This window comes from Pristis pectinata, chromosome 24, assembly GCF_009764475.1.
Source record: "Pristis pectinata isolate sPriPec2 chromosome 24, sPriPec2.1.pri, whole genome shotgun sequence".
Taxonomy (NCBI): domain Eukaryota; kingdom Metazoa; phylum Chordata; class Chondrichthyes; order Rhinopristiformes; family Pristidae; genus Pristis; species Pristis pectinata.
The window spans coordinates 10,253,384-10,273,497 of NC_067428.1; the positions used below are offsets into that span (position 1 = coordinate 10,253,384).

At 41.5% G+C, this 20,114-nt stretch overlaps 1 protein-coding gene across 6 annotated transcripts in view; it reads right to left on the minus strand.

The window, feature by feature from the left end:
- sema6bb (sema domain, transmembrane domain (TM), and cytoplasmic domain, (semaphorin) 6Bb) overlaps window positions 1-20,114 on the minus strand; it is a 426,944-nt gene that overhangs the window by 173,921 nt on the left and 232,909 nt on the right. For all 6 annotated transcript variants that reach the window (XM_052037846.1, XM_052037845.1, XM_052037844.1 and 3 more), the window contains one exon: window positions 14,000-14,060. In XM_052037846.1, the coding sequence (XP_051893806.1) occupies window positions 14,000-14,060 (61 nt within the window). The remainder of the gene's footprint in view (window positions 1-13,999; window positions 14,061-20,114) is intronic.

A 20,114-nucleotide genomic window follows, 5' to 3' on the forward strand; every position in this document is an offset into this window, starting at 1 on the left:
TTTGAGAGATTATAATTAAGAGCTCTGCTGTTTAACAAGCTCTCCTTTTGATATGCTTTGATCTCGTTACTCATCACACTCTCTTTCGGGTCATTAAATCAAAGCCATGACAAATTGGCAGAATATGGCAGGTTCCTCTAAGAGGTGAAGGGAATGGTGGGATTTTACAGTCAGAGAATTATTTAAGGATGTTGATGATATATTAAGGTGTCCTCCCACAAATCTTTCACTATCCCGAAAACTACTGCAGTAAAACTCTGATAATCCAGCATCCTTGGGACGTTCGTGGTACCAGACTGGCAGAATTTCTGGATTATTGGATATTACTCCCATTGATACACCAACACTCTTAATTCACCTTTGATTGTTACACAGTGGCGTGACAAATTTTCCAGTGGAACCTAGGTGAGTTTAAAGGGAACAGAAGTAGCAACGTGTGTTTCAAAGGAGTGTGAAAATGGGATCCTTGTGTTTTTAAGGTGAGTGTGGGAACGGGGCCCTAGTGTGTTTAAAGGAAATGTAGGAATAGGGCCCCATTGGGTTTAAAGTGTGTGGGAAGGCATCCACAGTGAAAATGAAGCCCCAGTGTGTTTAAACCGAGTGTGGGAAGAGGGCTGTGGTGAGGATAAGGGGAGTGGGGGAAATGAGGACCGATGATCTAAATGCAGAAGCATCAGGATTTCTGAACAGCGGGATAGTGGATTATCAGAGTGTAGACTGTTGTCCGAACATCTATCTTCTAGATACTCCACCAACTCCGTACGCTCCTATTAGTTTTCTCTTCAGGAAGGTTGTCTTTAAAATCCGTGAGGTGAGTGGGCGGAAACATGGCATTTGGAATAAATGCGGAAGGAGGTGAGCTCATCCTATCAAGGACAGACAAAATAAATTAGATCTAGATGCTTTGGAGTTTAGAAGAATAAGGGGTGATCATACTGAAACGTGAAAGATTCTTGGGGGAGGGCAAGATTAGGGGTGGTCAACTAAGGTGAAGAGTAAGTTTTTCTCATGGAGAAGGGTTAATCTTTGGAATTCTCTACCTCAGAGGGTTGAGGAGGCTAGATCATTGGGAGTATTTAAAGAAGAAGTAGATAAATATTTCAAAATCAGGGAATTGAGGGCCATGAGGAACTGGCGCAGAAGAGGAGATGAGGTCACTGGCAGATCAACCATCATCATATTGAAAGCCAGGGCATGCTTGTGGGGTCAAGAGCTCTACCCCTGCTCCCATCTCCTAATGTTCTTATCCACTGTGATGCACAAAGCACAAAAGCAGATGTTCTTAAAATGATGGCATATTGGGAAATGTTGTTCAAAGTGACCCAAGTATTCACATACACACAGGTACAGCAAACAATTAGGAAAGAAATCTGTATGAAGGCCTTTATTATGCGATGAATTGAGCATGGGATTAAAGGTGTTTTACCACAATTATATAGGGCCTTGGTGAGACTACAGTGGAGTATTGTGGACAATTTTGATCTTCTTACCTAAAAATTATATACGGGCAGCAATGGATTGATGGGTTTGCCAGTTGAAGAGATTGTATTTTCTAAAGTTTAGAAGATGTAAGGTGAACTCATTGAAGCTTACAGAATTCTTACAGGGCTCCGCATAGTGGATGTAGGGAGAACATTTGCCCCGGCTGAGGAATCTAGATCCAAGAGTCACAAGCTCAGAATAATGGGTAAACCACTTAGGACTGAGATGAGGAGAAATTTCTTGATCAGAGAGTTGTGACTCTTTGGAATTTTCTACCCCCAGTGGATTGTGGAGACTCAGTCATTGAGTTTATTTTTATTTGTGGTGGTGAATGGTGGAAGGGGTGCACATGAGGGGCATAAGCAGGAGTAGGCCATTTACCTCTCATGCCTGCTTTGCCAAGGTAAGACCATGGCTGATCTTGTACTTCAGTATCACCTTCCTGCACCAACTCCATATCTTTTGGTATCTAAACCGTTATCAATCTCTGTCTTCAATATTGATTGATAATCCTCATGGTTGGACCCTCTGGGTGAAGATATTTCTTTTCATCACTGTAATTAATGGTCACCCTCTTATTTTGAAACTTTGGCCAGTGGTTCCAGAAAACTATAGATTTATGCAGACACAAGGGACTGCAGACGCAGGAATCTGGAGCAACAAGCAATCTGCCGGAGGAACTCAACGGGTTGAGCAGCATCTGTGGGAGGAAAGGAATTGTTGATGTTTCTGGTCAAACCTCTACAATTGGCAACTCACATGGTAATCACAGGAGTGAGGGGTGGCTGGGATAATGTGAGCCAGAATACAGGGTTTCAGATGACTGTTGGTATACAAAGAGTAGAACAAGGGGAGTCAGCCAGGAGTTCACTGGAATAATCCGGTCTAGAGGTAATTATCTGAAATTGTATAATTTTAATACTAGGAATGGGTTATTCAGTCTAATTGGTCTCTATTATCATGCTCCACTTCAGCCTCCCGATGTCACTCTAATAGTCCATCTTTCCATATCCTTCTCTAGCACATACTTAGCTGTCTTCCCTTGGATACAAAAGCATTTCTCTTCATAGTGATATTGCCACTTGATGTGCCAGAGGCAAAGCTCTTGTACCTTACACTAATCCGAACTAACTGTAAAATATATGTTTGTGGAGGCCCGCACACACGGGACTTGAACCACCATCGGAAGCCGCGGGCAGACACGCGGTAGTGCATTTTGAACTACCCACTTGGGGCGGACCCTCCGGGGGACAGTTGGATGTGACTTCCGCCCTGCGGGTCGCAGGGGTCCATGGGTAGGGAGATTTCGCGTGCTTTGGAGAATCATTAAAGGATTTTGAGTTCAGTACTGTCTGCCTCCGTGTGTTCTTTGGGTAGTGTGTTGCATGCGGCTACAAGTTAATGTATTTGGATTTGGCAGAGGTGAACATTCCTGTCTGTCTGACTGAAATGAATCTGCTGTAAATGCAGTGACTGGCTTTAACCTGCTCATGTTCAGTTCTCCAAAGGCCTTGGTGGGTAAATTTACCAAAGGATGTAGTATGAATCCAAGCACATGAGCAAGACCTGTGCTCATCCACCATTTTGACTGGCTCATTCCCAATAAGTAGAAATTGGAATATTAAAAATAGTGTTGGTTCCTTGGACTTGGGTGAGGAAATGTCACTTAAGATTTCCACACTTCACTGATGCCCCGTCAGCATTGCTTAAGGCATCCATGTGGGCTGGAGCTTAAGGCCTTTTTCCCCTAAATGGCCAGAAGCTCCTGGAGATAAATGGTTCTGCTTCTCCTCTCTTTCAAAGGCTTAATAAATCAGTAAATAATCTTACCAGAACCCCAGTGATGTGCGGAGCACAAACATCAGCTCACATCAGCTGGGCCAAATGGCCTTTACTGAGCCAAAAATTGCATGTGATTTCTGGTTTGTGCTGAGTTATCTGATCTCAGTCAGGAAAGCTCTGGAGATGTCGCAATCTTCCTCTATGACTCACAATAAGGCAAGGAGAATTATCCAGGACTGCTGTTTCAATCACTAGATCCTGCACTTATGCACAAGACTAGATGGAGCTCAAGTTTAATTCTTGGGGGTCATACAGACTGACATACACTAAATGATGAAGCACACCTCAAGAAATAATTACATGGGTGGTACAATTTTTCTTTTGTTCATTCATAAGATGTGGGCACGCCTAGCAAGAGAAACAATAATTGCCCATTTCTAATTGGCCTGGAGAAGTTGGTGGTCCACTTCCTGAATCCTTTGCAATCCATTTGGTGACTCGTCTAACAGACGGCAAGGTCGTGGGAGTGGGGGTACTTTCAGGATTTAGACTCAGTGATGATGTTGGAAATGCAACATATTTCCCAGTCAGGATGGTGTGTGAATTGAAGGTGGTGGCAGGCCCATATCCTGCTGCCCTTTTTCTAGTTGTTAAAGGTTGTGGGTTGGTGAAGTCTCGCAGTGTGTCTTCAGAGGCATTCTGTGCTGGTGGTGGAGGGAGTGAATGCATAAGCTGGCAAAAGGGGTGTCAATCAATCTGATTGATATATCCTTGTTGTCGTTGAGCTCCTTGAGTGTTATTGGATCTGCACACATATAGGTAAGTGGAAGATACTGTATCACGATCCTGACATGGCTTGCAGGTGATAGAATGATTTTGAGAGATGAGTCAATCACTGCAGGATACCCAGCCTCTGAATTCCTGTTGAAGCTACATTAGATATATAACTGGTCCAGTAATGTTTCTTGTTAGAGGTGATACTGGAGAGTGACTAATGACTGTGATGTAAATATTCTTGGACTCCCAGGGCAGGCATGGAATTGTATGAGCCTGCTTGCATTTCCAATGACTCAACGAGGTGTCAATCCCCTTCAGAATGGGTAGAGGGGATAAAATTGATGAGCAAATATGAACACCTCAGCAGGTTTGTTCCCTGGGCTTCCTCAAGTAGAATGACTCGAATAAAGTACAGAGAGTTGCTCACACATGAGTTTAGTTACACTCAGGAAAGAATGAGAAGGAATTGAAAGAAACATGTCCACACCATCATGTTCCAATTTTTAATTTTGAAAGTAATGACTTTATATCTAAGCTATGCTTAAGACTGCTGATGTATTTTTTTCATAAAAGTTATTAATTTTCCTCTGGGCTTGACATGACTGTCAGTTTACATTATATGGGATGGCTCATTCACTGTAATACACAGAGGCATTGTAGATGAATATCATGAATCCAATATGATTCATTGTAAGGTGGCATGATCTTAGTGATAGGCCAGACTGATGGTTGCTCTGCTTGTTATTCTGAGACAGGGCACAGCAATTAAAACAAGGCCCCAGATGTGGTGAGCTGCATATTAAAATAACACCGAATTAGTCTTGCTTTTATACACAGTTAAATCTTGTCCAAGAGCTAGAAATATTAGAATCATTTTTATAAATGTTGTGCCCTTCAAATGGCATTCGATAGGGAACTAATAGATACAGCGGGAAAGCACACTGATCATTCATTCCCCTCTGGATGTAGACCAGCAGGATGGAAGCTTCCTCCCTCAAAACCTGCTGTTACATTACTAGTGCCACCGGCTCCACGTGAATGATCTTGCACTACTGGCAATTTCAAGTCTAATTGCAGGATTGGCTACAAAGGGCAACCAGGTGATTCACTCACCTGAGTGAACAGGACAAGTTTGCTTGGTTTTGTCATTGTCTGCATGTGGTCAGGGAATTGGCAATGTCATCAGATGTCATACCCACCTCACCCTGAATGATAATTCAATACAATGCAATATAAAATAATTCAATATAATGCAATATAGTATAATTTAATGTAATGCAATATGAATTTGGTTTATGATGGCTGTAAACATTTTGCATGAGTTGGGCTTTCTAACCCAGCTACATGGGGTCCTAAAGTAAGGAATTTGCCATGAGCCAAGCTCTGAGCAGAATTTGAAATATATCAGGAAAGCTATTTTAGTACATTGGGATCAAAATATCCTGCACTTCCTTCACAAGTTATTCAAAATAAGGCAGCGCATTGATAGATTTTAACTCATACCATGTGTAGGTGTGGGGAATGGAAACATTCACAATGCAACAGATTTTGCTGTGAGCAATAGCAGTGAGGCTTTAATGAAGCCTACAGACGGGCACTTAAATCCACATATTCAAGAGTTGCCGTTCCAGTTGTGCTGCTCAGAGAAATGGCATCTTGTGGTCTGCTTCACCATTGAAATCCAATAAAAGATGTGAGATTGCTGTTTAGTACAAGGGAAGTCAAGTGTTGCCATTGTTATTGCAAGCATAAGTGTCCTTTTAATAACAACAATAGTTAACTGCTGCCAATCACAACCTCTTTGGTACTAATAGTGAACATTCCAAGTGTGAAGTCTTAATCCAATAATGTTATTTTTTTCTCAGATTTAAACTTACATTTCTGGCTCATTCACTCTTTTAATTCAATCTTTCTTTTTTCCCTCTCTGTTTTTTCCACATCTGAGTGAAAAAACAGAGAGGGAAAAAAGAAAGATTGAATTCACTTGCTCTAATTTATTCTCTCTTATTATACTCTCTAATTTAAACTCTCTAAATGGTGATGGGATTAGTATAGAGGGGTACTTGATGATTGGCGTAGATGTGGTGGGCCGGGGGCCTGTTTCTGTGCTGTATGACTCTACTAATCTTCTCAGGCAGTCAGTATGATTGGTTAAGTAGATGTACCATTGGTTGTGCTGTTTATTAAGGTCCCAGATGTCCGATTCCAACCCCCCCCCCCCCCCCCCCACTGCACATTGTCTGCTCGAACTTTCAGCAAAAGTTTTGTGCTGAAAGGTACAGAGTGAAGTCTAATTAATGATGGGACGCCATTAAATGTTCTGCTACAACAAACTCTCTCCCATTATTGTAAAGAGCAGTGTGTTAAACTTCTGAGATACGAGTAGGAGAGTACACTTGGTGAAGTGGAACTAACAGTTCTGTGTACAGTTCATGTTACATTTGACCTGAAAGTAACACTGATCTACATGGAAATATAGTCCAACCTTAGTGCTCATACACTTAGCTTAATGAGGAGAAAATGGACCAAAAATATAGCTGTATGTGCCTAAACTACAGCAATCCTTCAAAGTCATATCAGATAAATCATCCTACTGCTCTCCTTTTCTAGATATGCATTCTGTCTGATGCCATTTTTTAATGGTTCCTTTTGTGTCATGCACCATTGTCTGCTACAGTTCCATTTATACTGTAACATGACAGTATTAGTGAATGTTCTCTGGAATTCATGTTAATGTGTGAACCCGCTTCTATGACAGTTGCAGTATAAGTAATGACACTAGGCAACGTTGTCATTGACAGACTGTTGCTATGGTATGTCTCCTTGAAATAAAGCAGTTGCTATGGGAAGTCTTACTGCTATAAAGCTTATCTCTGCATCCACACATTTTTTCAAGAATAACAGATTTTATTCAGTGCTGAACTTAGGCAGCGTGAGTTAATTAAAGACAATGTCTCTGCAGACTGGCAACTAGCCTCTTCCCACAATTCCATCGACAGTATGTTACAATGGCTTAGTGACATCATCCAGTTGTTGTGACCATTTATCTTCAATTTTCTATCTTCAAATCCTTACAAAATACCATTTCCACAGACTAGAATTACAGCAAGACCACTCAATATCTCTGCAAAATATATTTTTGACTTCCATTTAATGGGTTATATGCCTGTTGTGACAATGCAGTAAATTACTTCATGAGAATTAAAATAGTATTTGAAATGCAGGCACTAAGCCGCTTCTATTTCTACCCTATGGAGTTCGATATGGACTGCAGCAGATTTATCCTGACAATCACATTTTTATACCTTGCTTTCCAAATTCTAGCAAATTTTAAACTGATATAAATGATTGCAAGGTGGCAGTAGATATGGGATCAGAGGGTTAAAGCTGCATAAACAATCACCACAATTCAGACTTTGCATTTTCGAACCTCAAAGGAGTGCTCTGTGAACTTGGAGAAATCAATTTCGGAATAATCCATCCCTAGCGCTCCTTCATATGGCTCCCACATAAAACTAATCCCATGGTAATTTGTTTTTGTTTTTACAGTTGATTTGAACCTAGTGTGAAATACATTATCTTGACAACTTGCATATTGTTTTCAGAGCTACTGCCTCAGAAGTCAGAGTTCCAAGAGATTTCAAGTGAACTGCAGGAGATACGTGACAAAATTAAAAGCGGACTTTGATAGAATTGTCTTCCGAGAAATTCAAGTGTGGTTCGGTACCCAATAATCTTCCTCCTTTAATTTTCTGTTTTCCCACTCCTCTTGCTCAGATCAGTTAATTTACTCCTGCAGCATGTTCCTTGCACAGTTGACTTTGCTATCTCTTCCAGCCGTCTCACTAGTTTTTGATTCTATGGAGTGACTCTCTCTGTATTTCCCCCTTCAGTTGGTCTTAAACTTCAAATGCACTGACCTACAAACTTGCCTTCTCCCTGCATTCTCCCTGTGGAGCAATTAAAACTAATTAAATTGTCAGCCTCCTACTCTTTTCAAAGAATTTCGAGACTGTGGAGCTTGTTATTCCCGTTGATATCTAAGCCATGGGCTTTTAGAGCTTAAGCTTTCTGTTTTATAACGTCTACATTCCAATTTATATTGCCCTCTCTCCTATTCGTTCCAAAAATGGTGATGTCCTACACTCTGTGACCCAGCCCTTCTACACATGAAAGGAAGATTCTTTAGCTGGTAGGACATTGACATCTTCAGATGAATGCTTATTATGCTGTATAATCAATTGATCAAGGGAAGTTGTGCACCTAATAAATGAGATAGCCAGTCTTCCATTCATTTTCACACCACTGTTGCTACCTTTTTGCTAAGTGTTGGCAAAGCGCAATAATAGACTATTTAAATGAAAGATACCCTCTGTGACCTCTAGATGCCGAGTGAGAGTCCTGGCTATTACAGCTTAAGGCTACTTCTTCAACCCTTTTCAAATGAATTACAATAAGTTTTTTAGGATAGCAAGCACTGATTATTTGGACACAATCTCCCAGATGATATCACTCTAACAATTAGTAAAAGCTTCACTTTGTGGTGTAAGTTCTACAGTGCTAAACGAACACTATTACAACAAAAACAGAGCTGGTAAAAATTCTTGCTGCATCTCTGAAGTATAAGAGCGAGAAACAGAGCAGTTGGCTTTGCCAAGAAACATCATATTGTATTCAGAGAAATTTTGGAAGTAGGAACTAATGCAGTTTGGTCACATATCAATGACAGATTTAGATGGAATATCAAAGTAAGTCTTCTGTATGCAGGCTGAAGTGGTGGGGGCTGGGGGATTGTTCAGAACAGAGGGAAACCTTGGAATTCCTGGATGTATTGAGTCCAGGAACATAAGCTCTACAAAGAACAAGGGTGGTGGGAGATGGGTAATTGAAATGCAGTGGAAGCAGTGCAAAGATGAATGAATATTCTGGAGTTCAGTTTATAACCTCTGGGGATCAGTAAGTATTTACATAGAACTTTTCTTTTGAAGATATAATGGACGTGATCCATCACAGGTTAGAGTGTGCACAGAATGTGAAAAGACTGGTCCTGCTGTGAAGAATTGCCTTTTCCAGCTTTGTGTGTTGTGTTGTACTGAGGAGTGTGAATGATGAGGGAAACTACGCAAAAGACAGTGGACATTATGGTCTCAGGAGTGGGGTCTTCCTAAACCAGAAAACATCAGAGAGAATATAACCACTTGGAGATTTCTTTTCTTCAAAGCAAACAAATTGCAGATGAGTTGATGTTGTGAGCTATTCCAAGACTGGAACCAAATATCTTGCTCCATCCTTTTTAATGTTCTTAATTTTCAGCTTCAGTGATGCAATTATAAACAAACAGTGTTTCAGAGTTCAAGCAGTCTGAAAATGGTGGCACACCATTACTAAAAAAAAGTCAAGAGCATTATCAAAGGGAAGGTTTGAATGCCCTTTTCTAAAATGGCTGGCATATGGGGACTGAATATCTTGGAGCCTCTACAAAGCCTATTGCTCCTAAATCTGATGTCACTCTTCTTCTACCTCACACACTATTTCTTAGGGGAGGAAAGGCTTGATTAACCTCCAGCCATTCTTGCCCTTCACATTCATCTGTACTTTAATGCAACCGTTCCTCTGAACTTTCCCCGTTCGTACTTTCTTAGTTCCTACGAAGACATCTTCTGTTGTGTATTCTCATAGGTTTACAATGAAGACTTAGCCCTTCCTTTAAATTCTGTCTTTCAGAGGACCTTAAGCTAATGAAATTCTCTAGATTCTTCCCTCTTTCCTTCAATCTGTGATCCATAAGCTTTATACCAATGTTTGCATCTTCTCTGCAGAGCTTTAATTCAAATGGTCGACTTCTCTTGAAAAGAACCCCAGATGCTGAAAAAAAATATCTGGCACAACGAGTCAAATAGGTGTTCTATTTGTGTCAATCCTATACTGATATATTGGCAGAATAACCGAATGAACCATAGAAGCTTATGGTGATTGGAAGAAGGTCCTCATCCAACTGAGTCCATAGCTATTTACTAGACATGTTTAGCTGGAAGCACAATCAAAATTTTGCCTCAGACAGATAGCTTATTTCCTGTTATAAACAACAGATATCAAACTGTACAAAAGATAAAAGTCACAATATCCATTCTGCACACTCTATGGGGCTGTAATGTGGTCACTGCAGGAGATGCAGGTGACAGAGATATGTTTCCTGTGAAGAATAGATGCTTTGAAACAATTTTTGTCCTTTTGTTGTGTACTTCGTCTGAGGGTGTGAGAAATAAAAGTCCAAAGCATGTCAGGGAACTGCCAACCCAAGCAGCGATATTTCATTTACTCAGCAAAAGCTGGATTGAAAAGACGTGCAATTTCAAACCTAACTCCCCAGGAATTCATTCATCCCAAATATTAGTTCTTCAATTTTTTTGTTACTTTGACAGCTGACCCCACAATGGACAGGGATGGGTCTGGTGGGCACTTTCTTTCTCAGAACTAAAAATGGATGCTGACTTTATTTAAATTAGTACTGATGGGTTTTCCTTAATGAGGATTCTATGCAAATCTCACGGCCTGATTTTCACTAGGGTGTGCCAAACACAATTTCAATTGCATTTGGAATGAGCTTATTGAATCAATGTTCATTTATGATAAATTATTAACCAGATAGCTCAGATGACAAGTACTTTAAGGGTGGCGCAGCTAGTAGAGCTGCTGCCTTGCAGCGTCGGAGACCCGGGTTCAATCCTGACCTCAGCTGCCGTCTGCGTGGAGTTTGCATGTTCTCCCTGTGACTGGATGGGCTTCCCCTGGGTGCACCAGTTTCCTCCCACATTCCAAAGACATTCGGGCTGGTACAATAATTGACCCCAGTATGTAAGTGAGTGGTAGAATCTAGGGAAAGTTGATGAGAATATGGGGAGAATAAAAAAGGTAGGATTAATGTAGGTTTAGTGTAAATGGGTGGTTGATGGCTGGTTTGGACGGTGGGGCAAAGGGCCTGTTTTAGTGCTGTATCTCTATACGACTATGACTCTACATGGTCTAGTATAACATTGTATTATACAAACTAAAGTGGTCCAGGGTTTGAAGCTTAATCTGTGTAGAACTGGCTGACCTTAGGGAAGCAGGGTGAGGATACAACTGGCCTCATATGCTTTGGTGTAGGTCAGAACAAAATTAATCCCATGGGTTAACTGGAGAGTGGCAGCATTTCATGAAGAAGCGGTTGGTGGTGAAGGGCTGTATTCAGATACTTTTTCAGATGGGAGTTTTCCCATCTGGGAGTAATGAGTGTGAAGAGGAGTGGGAAAAGGAGCACGTCTTGGTAAAATTAGTATTGAGGAGAATGCAATTATATAAAAGAGTGTTTATAATTAGTGTTGAAAGTAGGGAGAGTGAACCCAGAAAATAAAGTCTGCATGGGGTGCAGCAAAAAGAGATAGGGAGCCTTTGCCCCAGGGTTTGGTATCAAGCTCACTGTCCTTTATTATACAGATTAACAACCTGAACTAGTATATCCAGGGTTAAATTTTGAAGTTTCTGCAAGCCACAAGATGGAATAAAAAGTGAGAAAGAATGTAGTAGACTTCTGGGATACACTGAATGACTGATGAGAAAGGCTGGCAAAATGGAAGGAAGTGGTACATTTTGGCTGGAGGAAAGAGAAGGTTCAATGGAAACAAAAAGGTTCAGGAACAGAGAGATCTGCAGCATTATATTCAAAGCTTTGAAAACGGAAAATGAAAAATTGAAGTGGCTGCTAGATGCACTAAGTACAAAACCAAAATGAAAATAGAAAGGTTATGATAAAGTTGTATAAAGGTTATGTGTCAGCTGAGTGCTGGATTTCAATGTGAGGGCCATGGATAGGCTTCAGGGAAGATATACTACAGTGGTAGGAAGGATTTCAATTATGTGGGAGACTCCTGAAGCTGTTAGTTTTTTAATTGAGCAGAAAAAGACCCAGAGAAATCACTCCTTCCCACCCACTTCTCCCTGTCTTCAGGCAATTTCCACTGCCACTGTAGGAGGTGTGACATCTGTCCCTTCACCTCCTCCCTCACTACCATCCAGGGTCCTAAACAGCTCTTCCAAGTGAGGCAGAGGTTCACCCGCACCTCTTCCAACCAGGTCAACTGTATTCGGTGTTTGGGTTGTGCACTCCTCTACACTGGTGAAACCAAGTGTAGACTAGATGATTGTTTTGCAGAGCACTTGTGTTCTGTCTGCAACAGCCAGCTTGAGCTTCTGGTTGCATGTCATTTTAACTTTCCTTCTCACCTCAGCTCCAACCCGTCTGTCCTCGGCCTTCTCTACTGCCATGGAGAGGCCAGATGTAAATAGGAAGAACAACATCTCATATTCTGCTTGGGTAACTAACAACCCAATGGTATGAACATTGGATTCTCCAATTTCAAGTAACCTACACCCCTGGTGTTCTCCTCCCACACACACTCACCTGTCCACCTCGTTTTCTTCTCCCTTCGTTCACCTCTCCCATCCACTCCCACCGCCTGGTTCCATCTGTCCATCATCGTGTCCCCATCTGGTTCCACCTGTCACCTACCAGCCTCTGCCACACCCCTTACCTACAGTTATATACCGACCATCTTTCCTCTTCCTTCTAAGTCCTGATGCAGGGTCCTGACTTGGAATGTCGAATTGCACCTTTTTCCTCCACAGATTCTGCTTGGCATGCCAAGCCTTCCAGAGTTTTGTTTTTTGTTCAGAGAAATTAACAAAGGTTTTCATAATTATGAAGGCTTTTATGGAATATACAAAATATAGAACAGTACAGCACAGGAACAGGCCCTTCAGCCCACAATGTCTGTGCCAACCATTATGCCAACCTGAACTATCCCATCTGCCTACACACGTTCTATATCCCTCCATTCCCTGCCTGTTCATGTGCCGGTCTAAGTGCTTCTTAAACATTGCTATCATACCTGCTTCCATCACTTCCCCTGGCAGCGCGCTCCAGGCACCTATCACTCTCTATGTAAAAAACTTGCCTCGTAGATCTCCTTTAAACCTTCCCCCTCTCGCCTTAAACCTATGCCCTCTAGTATTTGGCATTTCCACCCTGGGAAACAGACTCCGACACCCCTGAGGAAACAATCTAAGTCTGTCTAACATCTCCTTTTAGCTAATACTCTCCAATCCAGGAAACATCCTAGTGAACTTCTTCTGCACCATTTCCAAAGCCTCCATGTACTTCCTGTAATGCTTTGCTGGAATTCTTTGGGGAAAACAAAATCTTGGATAAGTTTGAGAGTTGATAACCAGCAACAAAGGGGAAGCTGAGAACTTTCTTTAAGCCATAAATTAGGTGATTGCATCACCTAAAAGAAAGAATACTTAATAACCTTCAAAAGAGAATTGGGTAAATACTAGCAAAAGGAATAAATGTAGGGTTATGGGGAATGGACAGGAGAGTGGGACTAATGTGATATCTCCAAGAGCTAAGACACTCCCGGGGTCTCCTTCTGTGCTGTGAGATTCAACAAAGTATTGTCATTTGAGCAATGTATGGAGATCCCACAGAACTGGGCAGTAAGGACGTCATCCTCGATCCTGAGGGAATGGCTAAGAAGAAGAACTATACACAAGCACTGACTGAGAAGACAGAACAAAAACTTCATCCCGGCAGAATCCCACCATTTGTTAGCTAACCATGTCAGGTTTGTGGCTCTAATGTTCTCAAGTGAATCCTTAGTAGCAGTGGATGAAAATGATAGGAAATGGAGGTGTGTAGAAGTATAACTTGAAACAATATTAATCACACCAACAAAGGAAAGGTGTCGCTTTATTCATCCCTCAAATAACCATTTCAACACAAGACGATAAACAACTGCAAAAGATGGTAGAATGCAAAAGCTCCTTCAGGTGATTAACATAATAGCAAAGGTTTTTGTCCTATTGGACTTTTGCACATTATCCATTAGAGAGTTACTTATCACGTTGATTCTGTACTTACTTTGTTATAAAACATTTCATCTGCCACGGGTGCATCCAAATCCACACTGTATAGATGATCCCTGTGAACGAAACAAGAGCCTCATTAACTTGCAAAGCAACTAATACAATATTTACATCTGATTACTAATGCTGCATTAGAGAGAGCATGAAAGCATTCTAATATGCAGAGCTCAATTGCCCTAAAGTGATGGTTAATGCATCCTCACTTGAAGGCTAATAGTTACTTCAGTATCATCATTGTTCTAAAATAGTTTCTGGATTTTGGTCAAGGGGCCACTTGAATTAATAAGACATCTCCTTTATTGCTCCTTATCCAAGAATTTTCCCTACTTCTCTCCAAATGGTGTAACTTTTTGCTGGATTGCAGTTCCAGGAATATGGAAGCCCACCAGTTTCTCAGATAGAGACTGCTTTTAGGTAGAGTATTCAATTTATTAGGGCAAAATAAGGCAGCCTTTTAGACACTCATCTTGTATTTAGCCACGTATTCATTCCAAAAGCAATAGCAAACAGAAAATGCCGGGATACTCAGCAGATCAGGCTGTGGGAAGAGAAACAGAGTCAACGTTTCAGGTTGAACACGTTTCGTCAGAACTGGGAAGAAGAGAAAAGAAACTCATTAAACTGCAGGGAGGTTGGGGGAGGGTGGATGTCTCTGATTGGACATAGTTAAGAACATAGACAAAAGAACATAAACATTCTTGGACCTGCATCAGGCAGGAGGTATGGAAGCCTGAGATCCCACAACACCAGGTTCAGGAACAGCAACCTCCCTTCAACCATTTGCTTCTTGAACCAACTGGCACAACCCAAATCACTACAGTTTAGCAACACAGTGACCACTTTGATCATTTTGCACTAAAATGTACTTTTGGTTCTAATTGTGTTCTTTCTTGTAAAAATGATGTTTAATATATGTTTTTCTTGTGAATGCTGCTTATATGATGCTATGTGCCTGTGATGCTGGTGCAATTAAGTGTTTCATGTACTTGTGCATATGACAATAAACTCGACTTTAACTTTGAAGCGAGGACATACCCAACCTGACCTGTCAGGTATCTCTTGCTGCACTGTATTTTGCAACTTCTACTTTCTTGTCTCTGTTCCTCATCTGTAACTGCTCCCATTCACTCACTGAACTTGTCTACAGCTTATCTCCATGGTCACTCTGGTTTCACCCCGCCAGATACATCTCCCCTCCCCACACTCCCTGCAGTTTAATGAGCTTCTTTTGTCTCCTTACCAGGTCAGACAAAGGGTCTACAAGCTGAAATGTTGACTCTGTTTCTCTTCCCGCAGATGTGGCCTGACCTGCTGAGTATTTCCAGCATTTTCTGTTTTTATTTCATATTTGCAGCGTCTGAATTTATTTCATATTTTGAATAAATAACAGGATATTGGGTGAAGGTCTACTCCCCTGACTGATGGTGATGATGGGACGTAGGTCTGTTTACAATCTGAAAGGAGAGCAAACCCAGTAAAGTCAGAGGCTAGTGGGGGATGTTGGGGGATGGTGGTGAGGGGTAGGGTCAGACCCACAATTGGCGGCGAGGGTGCCCACAAAAACAATGTGCTTGTTGGAGAATCAAACCAGCGATTGAGATGGAATGGGTTCCATGAAACATTATGGGGTTGACTTGTGGCGGGTGGGTGAGAGATGTGATGCTTAGAGCACCATTGGAAGGGAGCAGAAACCAGCTTGATATGCAGGTGGTGGTGTTGGAGAGAGGACAAAACAAGGAAACATACTTGGAGGGAGAGATTAAGCTGGAGAGGACTGAAGATTACTCAGCTTTGTAGTGCAAGCAGATTAGATCCTCGTGGTCTATGAGTGTTCGATAATGCACTAAGGTGGTGTTCCGAGTTCTCCATTTCCCATGCGACATTTGGAGGTGGTTTATAAAAACCTTTCCATAAAACACCTAATATGTTCATATTTCTTAAAAGTTCAACAATATTTCTATTCCAAAGACTGAAGACAAAACCAAATTTCATCACTGGAATTATTTAGCATGATTCTAGCTCTGCTTACTCTGGTATCTTAGTTTTGAACAATTCTTTTGTTCGTGGGTTGGGGAGTGTATTAGATATCAGCCTTTCATCTATGGTACTTGGGGTCAATTTTCACCTTGGCCAATGCAAGGTTTTTTTTAAATGAGCTTCATCAGTATCAGTTCAGTTTGCAGTGGATAACGAGCACCAAGCATCCTTGTTTCACCCTGCCTAACTTTTCCAGGTCAAGTGCAGCATAATTAGATGCAGAATAAAGCACACACTGCTGTGTCTCATCAGGAGCTAGCTGGTCAGATATTCCATGATCAGATGTATAACGTTTTCTGCTCTTCTGCCTGGACAGTGCAACAAGGGGTCCAACCTAAGACGCCCACCCACCACCTCACCCTTCTGGACACATGACCCTTTCCTTTTGCTTATCTGTGGGTTTGGATCTTTAGGTACAACAGAAATTATTCAAATTTATGGTCCCTTAGTTCGAATCTTCTGAATGTATTTTAAGAAATGTGTCCTGGCTGAGATCTACTCCGTGTACCTATTTCTTTACATGTTATTTTAGCAAAGTAAATCACATTAAAAATTGAAAAGCAACACTTTTGCAGATTCTTAGTGTGCCTGACTTGCATGAATGATGGAAGAATCAAAACATTTTAGTTTTTAATGGCTTGATGCTCATTGTGGGCCAGCATTTACTTAAAGCCCAGACTGCTTCCACTACTTTATGCCAATTTAAGACAATTTTGGAATTTGGCATATTTTAAGATTGGAGCATTTTTTTGAAATTGACCAATAGAAGCAGCTTTGGGTGAAAATTCTGGATTGAATCACAAATGAAACTCCAGACTATAGTTCCAAATGGAGCCATGTCAATGGAATGGATGGCCATTAGATTCTGAAAGAATGGATACATTGGCCAGAATAGATCCAAGAGTCTGGAAGTGGGTTACAAATTTGTCTTTGACCTTTAACACTGAACAGGTGCTATGATATCCATCAATGAATATCATTTCCTCTTGATATTTGACTCTATTGAGCTGAATACCCACAGGCAAACATCTATCTTGGAAAATCAAGTGTCTGCTCTCTACTGCCACCAGAGCTGAGGTCTGTGATTCAGAGGAAGAGGCACTGACTGATGCCTGGCCACTCCCTACATGGTGATGCAGCTCCTAATGAACCTGACAAACACTCCAAACATGCCTGCAGCAATGGAAACACTTCCCTGTTGCCTCTGCCAGTGAGGATGGTAGATTCTCAGGTCATTCTACTACCTTGGTGCTGGGCCACAAGTTTTAAGAATGGGTTGTAATGTTACCCAAACATCCTCCTTTGCACACGATGTCTGCCATTCTGAAGTTGTGCATGACCTTAACATTAGCCTTTGCTGGGTGTTGGGCTCAGTCTGGTCTTCCCTTTCTCTGTGCAAGGCACACAAGGAAGCAAGGACAGAGTACCTACTTTAGCTGCCCCATTGGGTCACAATTTGGGAGTGAGGGAGTCCGCATTTATTGTCAGACTCCTCTCCACATCAGCCGTAAACCTTTGTGAATGCTTCCCCCAATCGTGAACCAACAGTCTCCGTCTCTGTCTCACTGTCTGTCTGTCTGTCTCTCCTTTACCAAATCTCCTCAATGATTTGAAAGCTGGCTTCATAGAAATTGGGCCACATTGCAAGGCAAAGGTGTCTCTTACCAGTATTTTCCAGCTGATGTTCTTCAAGAATGAACCAAACATCACACCAGTGCAATTCCTTTGCAGTGTACCCAGTGATCCGAGCAGCTTTGTATTTCTCTGCTGCTCCTCAAACTACAAACTTGAATTTTATTGAAAGTCTGGATATTAATTTCCAATCATGGCCAGCACAGTGTTCCACTTCGCACCACATTTGCACTGAAGCGCCTCCAATGGATACTTAAATGAGATGACTGAATGAGTTTTGGCAGATTCAGCTGTGCTGGGTATTGTGTCCAGGATCTGGCTCACACCCACACAACCTGCCTTCCTCATGTGTCAACTGGTCATATTACACTTGGCTTAGTTTTCAATTCAAAACCTGCCAAAAATCAATCTCTACTTTTCAATTAATTCAGTGTTTTCCAGAAATAACTTTTGTGATCACTTGTTTGAACTTCAGGTGTACACAACTGACATGATTAAAAGGCATTTAGATAGGTACATGGAGAGGAAAGATTTAGAAGGATATGGGCCAAGTACAGGCAACTGGGATTAGCACAGGTAGGCAACTTGGCCAGAATGGATGAGTTGGGCTGAAGGGTCTGTTTCCGTGTTGTATAACTATATGATTCTATGTGTACATTGACCTTGCATCATTAACGGCACTCTCATCTTCGAGTCAAACATCTGCAGGTTCAAGCTCTAAACTGCGACTTGAGAACCAAATCTATACACTTCAATACAGTACTGATGGTTACTGCACTGTAGGTAAAGCTCTCATTTGGATAAGGCATTAAACTAACAGTCCTCTCAGGTGGACATACACATTCCATACGCTTCATGGAAGAGAAGCAGCAAGTTCTACCCAGTGTACCAACAAAATGCTCATCCTTTAGACAATGCTACTAAGTTAATAGGTCTTTCATCTCAATATTGTTTATAGATCATTGTGTACAAATTGGATTCCATAATAATTTTGCTGCAAGGTATGCTTTAGGAGTCAACTAAATCTGAAATAAAACCACAAAAACCTGCAATCACTCAGCAGGTCAGGCAGCATCTGTGGAAGGAGAAACAGAGTTAACATTTCAGGTCAAACACCTTTTGTCAGGGTTAACAAGCTGTTGACATTAATAGGGATTAAGGATGTGTGCTTTATGACAACCATGTAAATGGAAGTTCTCTCTTTAATCTTCCTATTTCCTGTAACATTTTGTACTGAATGATTTCTTCAGCTACTGCATATCTGTAATTATATATTCTTCTATTTAAGAAGCACTTGGATAGGTACATGGAGGGGCAGGGCTTGGAAGGATATGGGCCGAACGCAGGACATTGCGACTAGCTGGTGGGCACTGTGACCGGCATGGACACGTTGGTCCAAAGGGCCTGTATATGTGCTGCACGGCTCTATGACTCTACGCCCTACTGTAATATGTATTTGTACCCTTCTGTTCTGTATACCTGCCCTCAGGTTATAATCAACCCATCTTATCCTCTACTATGATTGCTCACTTATATCGAGGTATGGTTCTACGAACTCTGGGCTGCTTCCAATATCAACCCATGTTGCTGATGTTTGACATATACGCCTAGATCATGAGCATTTACGCAGTTCATGCAAGCCAAATTCGGACCTGGAGCTCATACAGAAATGTGTCTCTGCCCATGTTTCTGATGAATAGGTTCTTAGAAGAACATTCACCCCTGAATAAACTGGCTTCCAGGCTGGGCAGTTGTTCACCAATCAGTTGCTGAATAAGTTCTTGAGGAATGCCAAATCAGCAGTCTCAATTTTGTTGACCACTCTGGGTAAAAGGCACCATCAAATTTTGAAGATCAAGATGAAGAAGCAGCAGCCAATCCATGCGATTCAAGCAATGACACTTAATTCACTGACTCCTTTGGCACTGTCCACTTGACTAACTCCAAAAACCCAGCGTACGTTGGAGGAATGTCAGTGTACAAAGCAACATCATTCACAAGTTTATTCTATCAGACAGTGGTGTCCATCCAACCTTTATCTACTTGCCTGAGTGATAATGATTGCCTACTTTCCAACGCCATGTACACTGATCTGCTGTGGGAATGCTCCATCCATGCCAAGCATGTAAACCCAATGTTGAAAGACAGCTGACAAATCAGACACAGACATCCTTAATCCCTATTAATGTCAACAGCTTGTTAACCCTGACAAAAGGTGTTTGACCTGAAATGTTAACTCTGTTTCTCTTTCCACAGATGCTGCCTGACCTAAATTTAAATTTAATTTTTTAAATTTTTGTGGTTTTATTTCAGATTTCCAGCATCTGCAGGTTTTTTAACCAACAAGCTTGTAGATCCTTGCTGGAATAGCAGCACCTGACAGCCAGAGGGTTGTGCTCAACAGGCAGAGAGGGAGCGGAAGACAAAGAACAGCAGACACC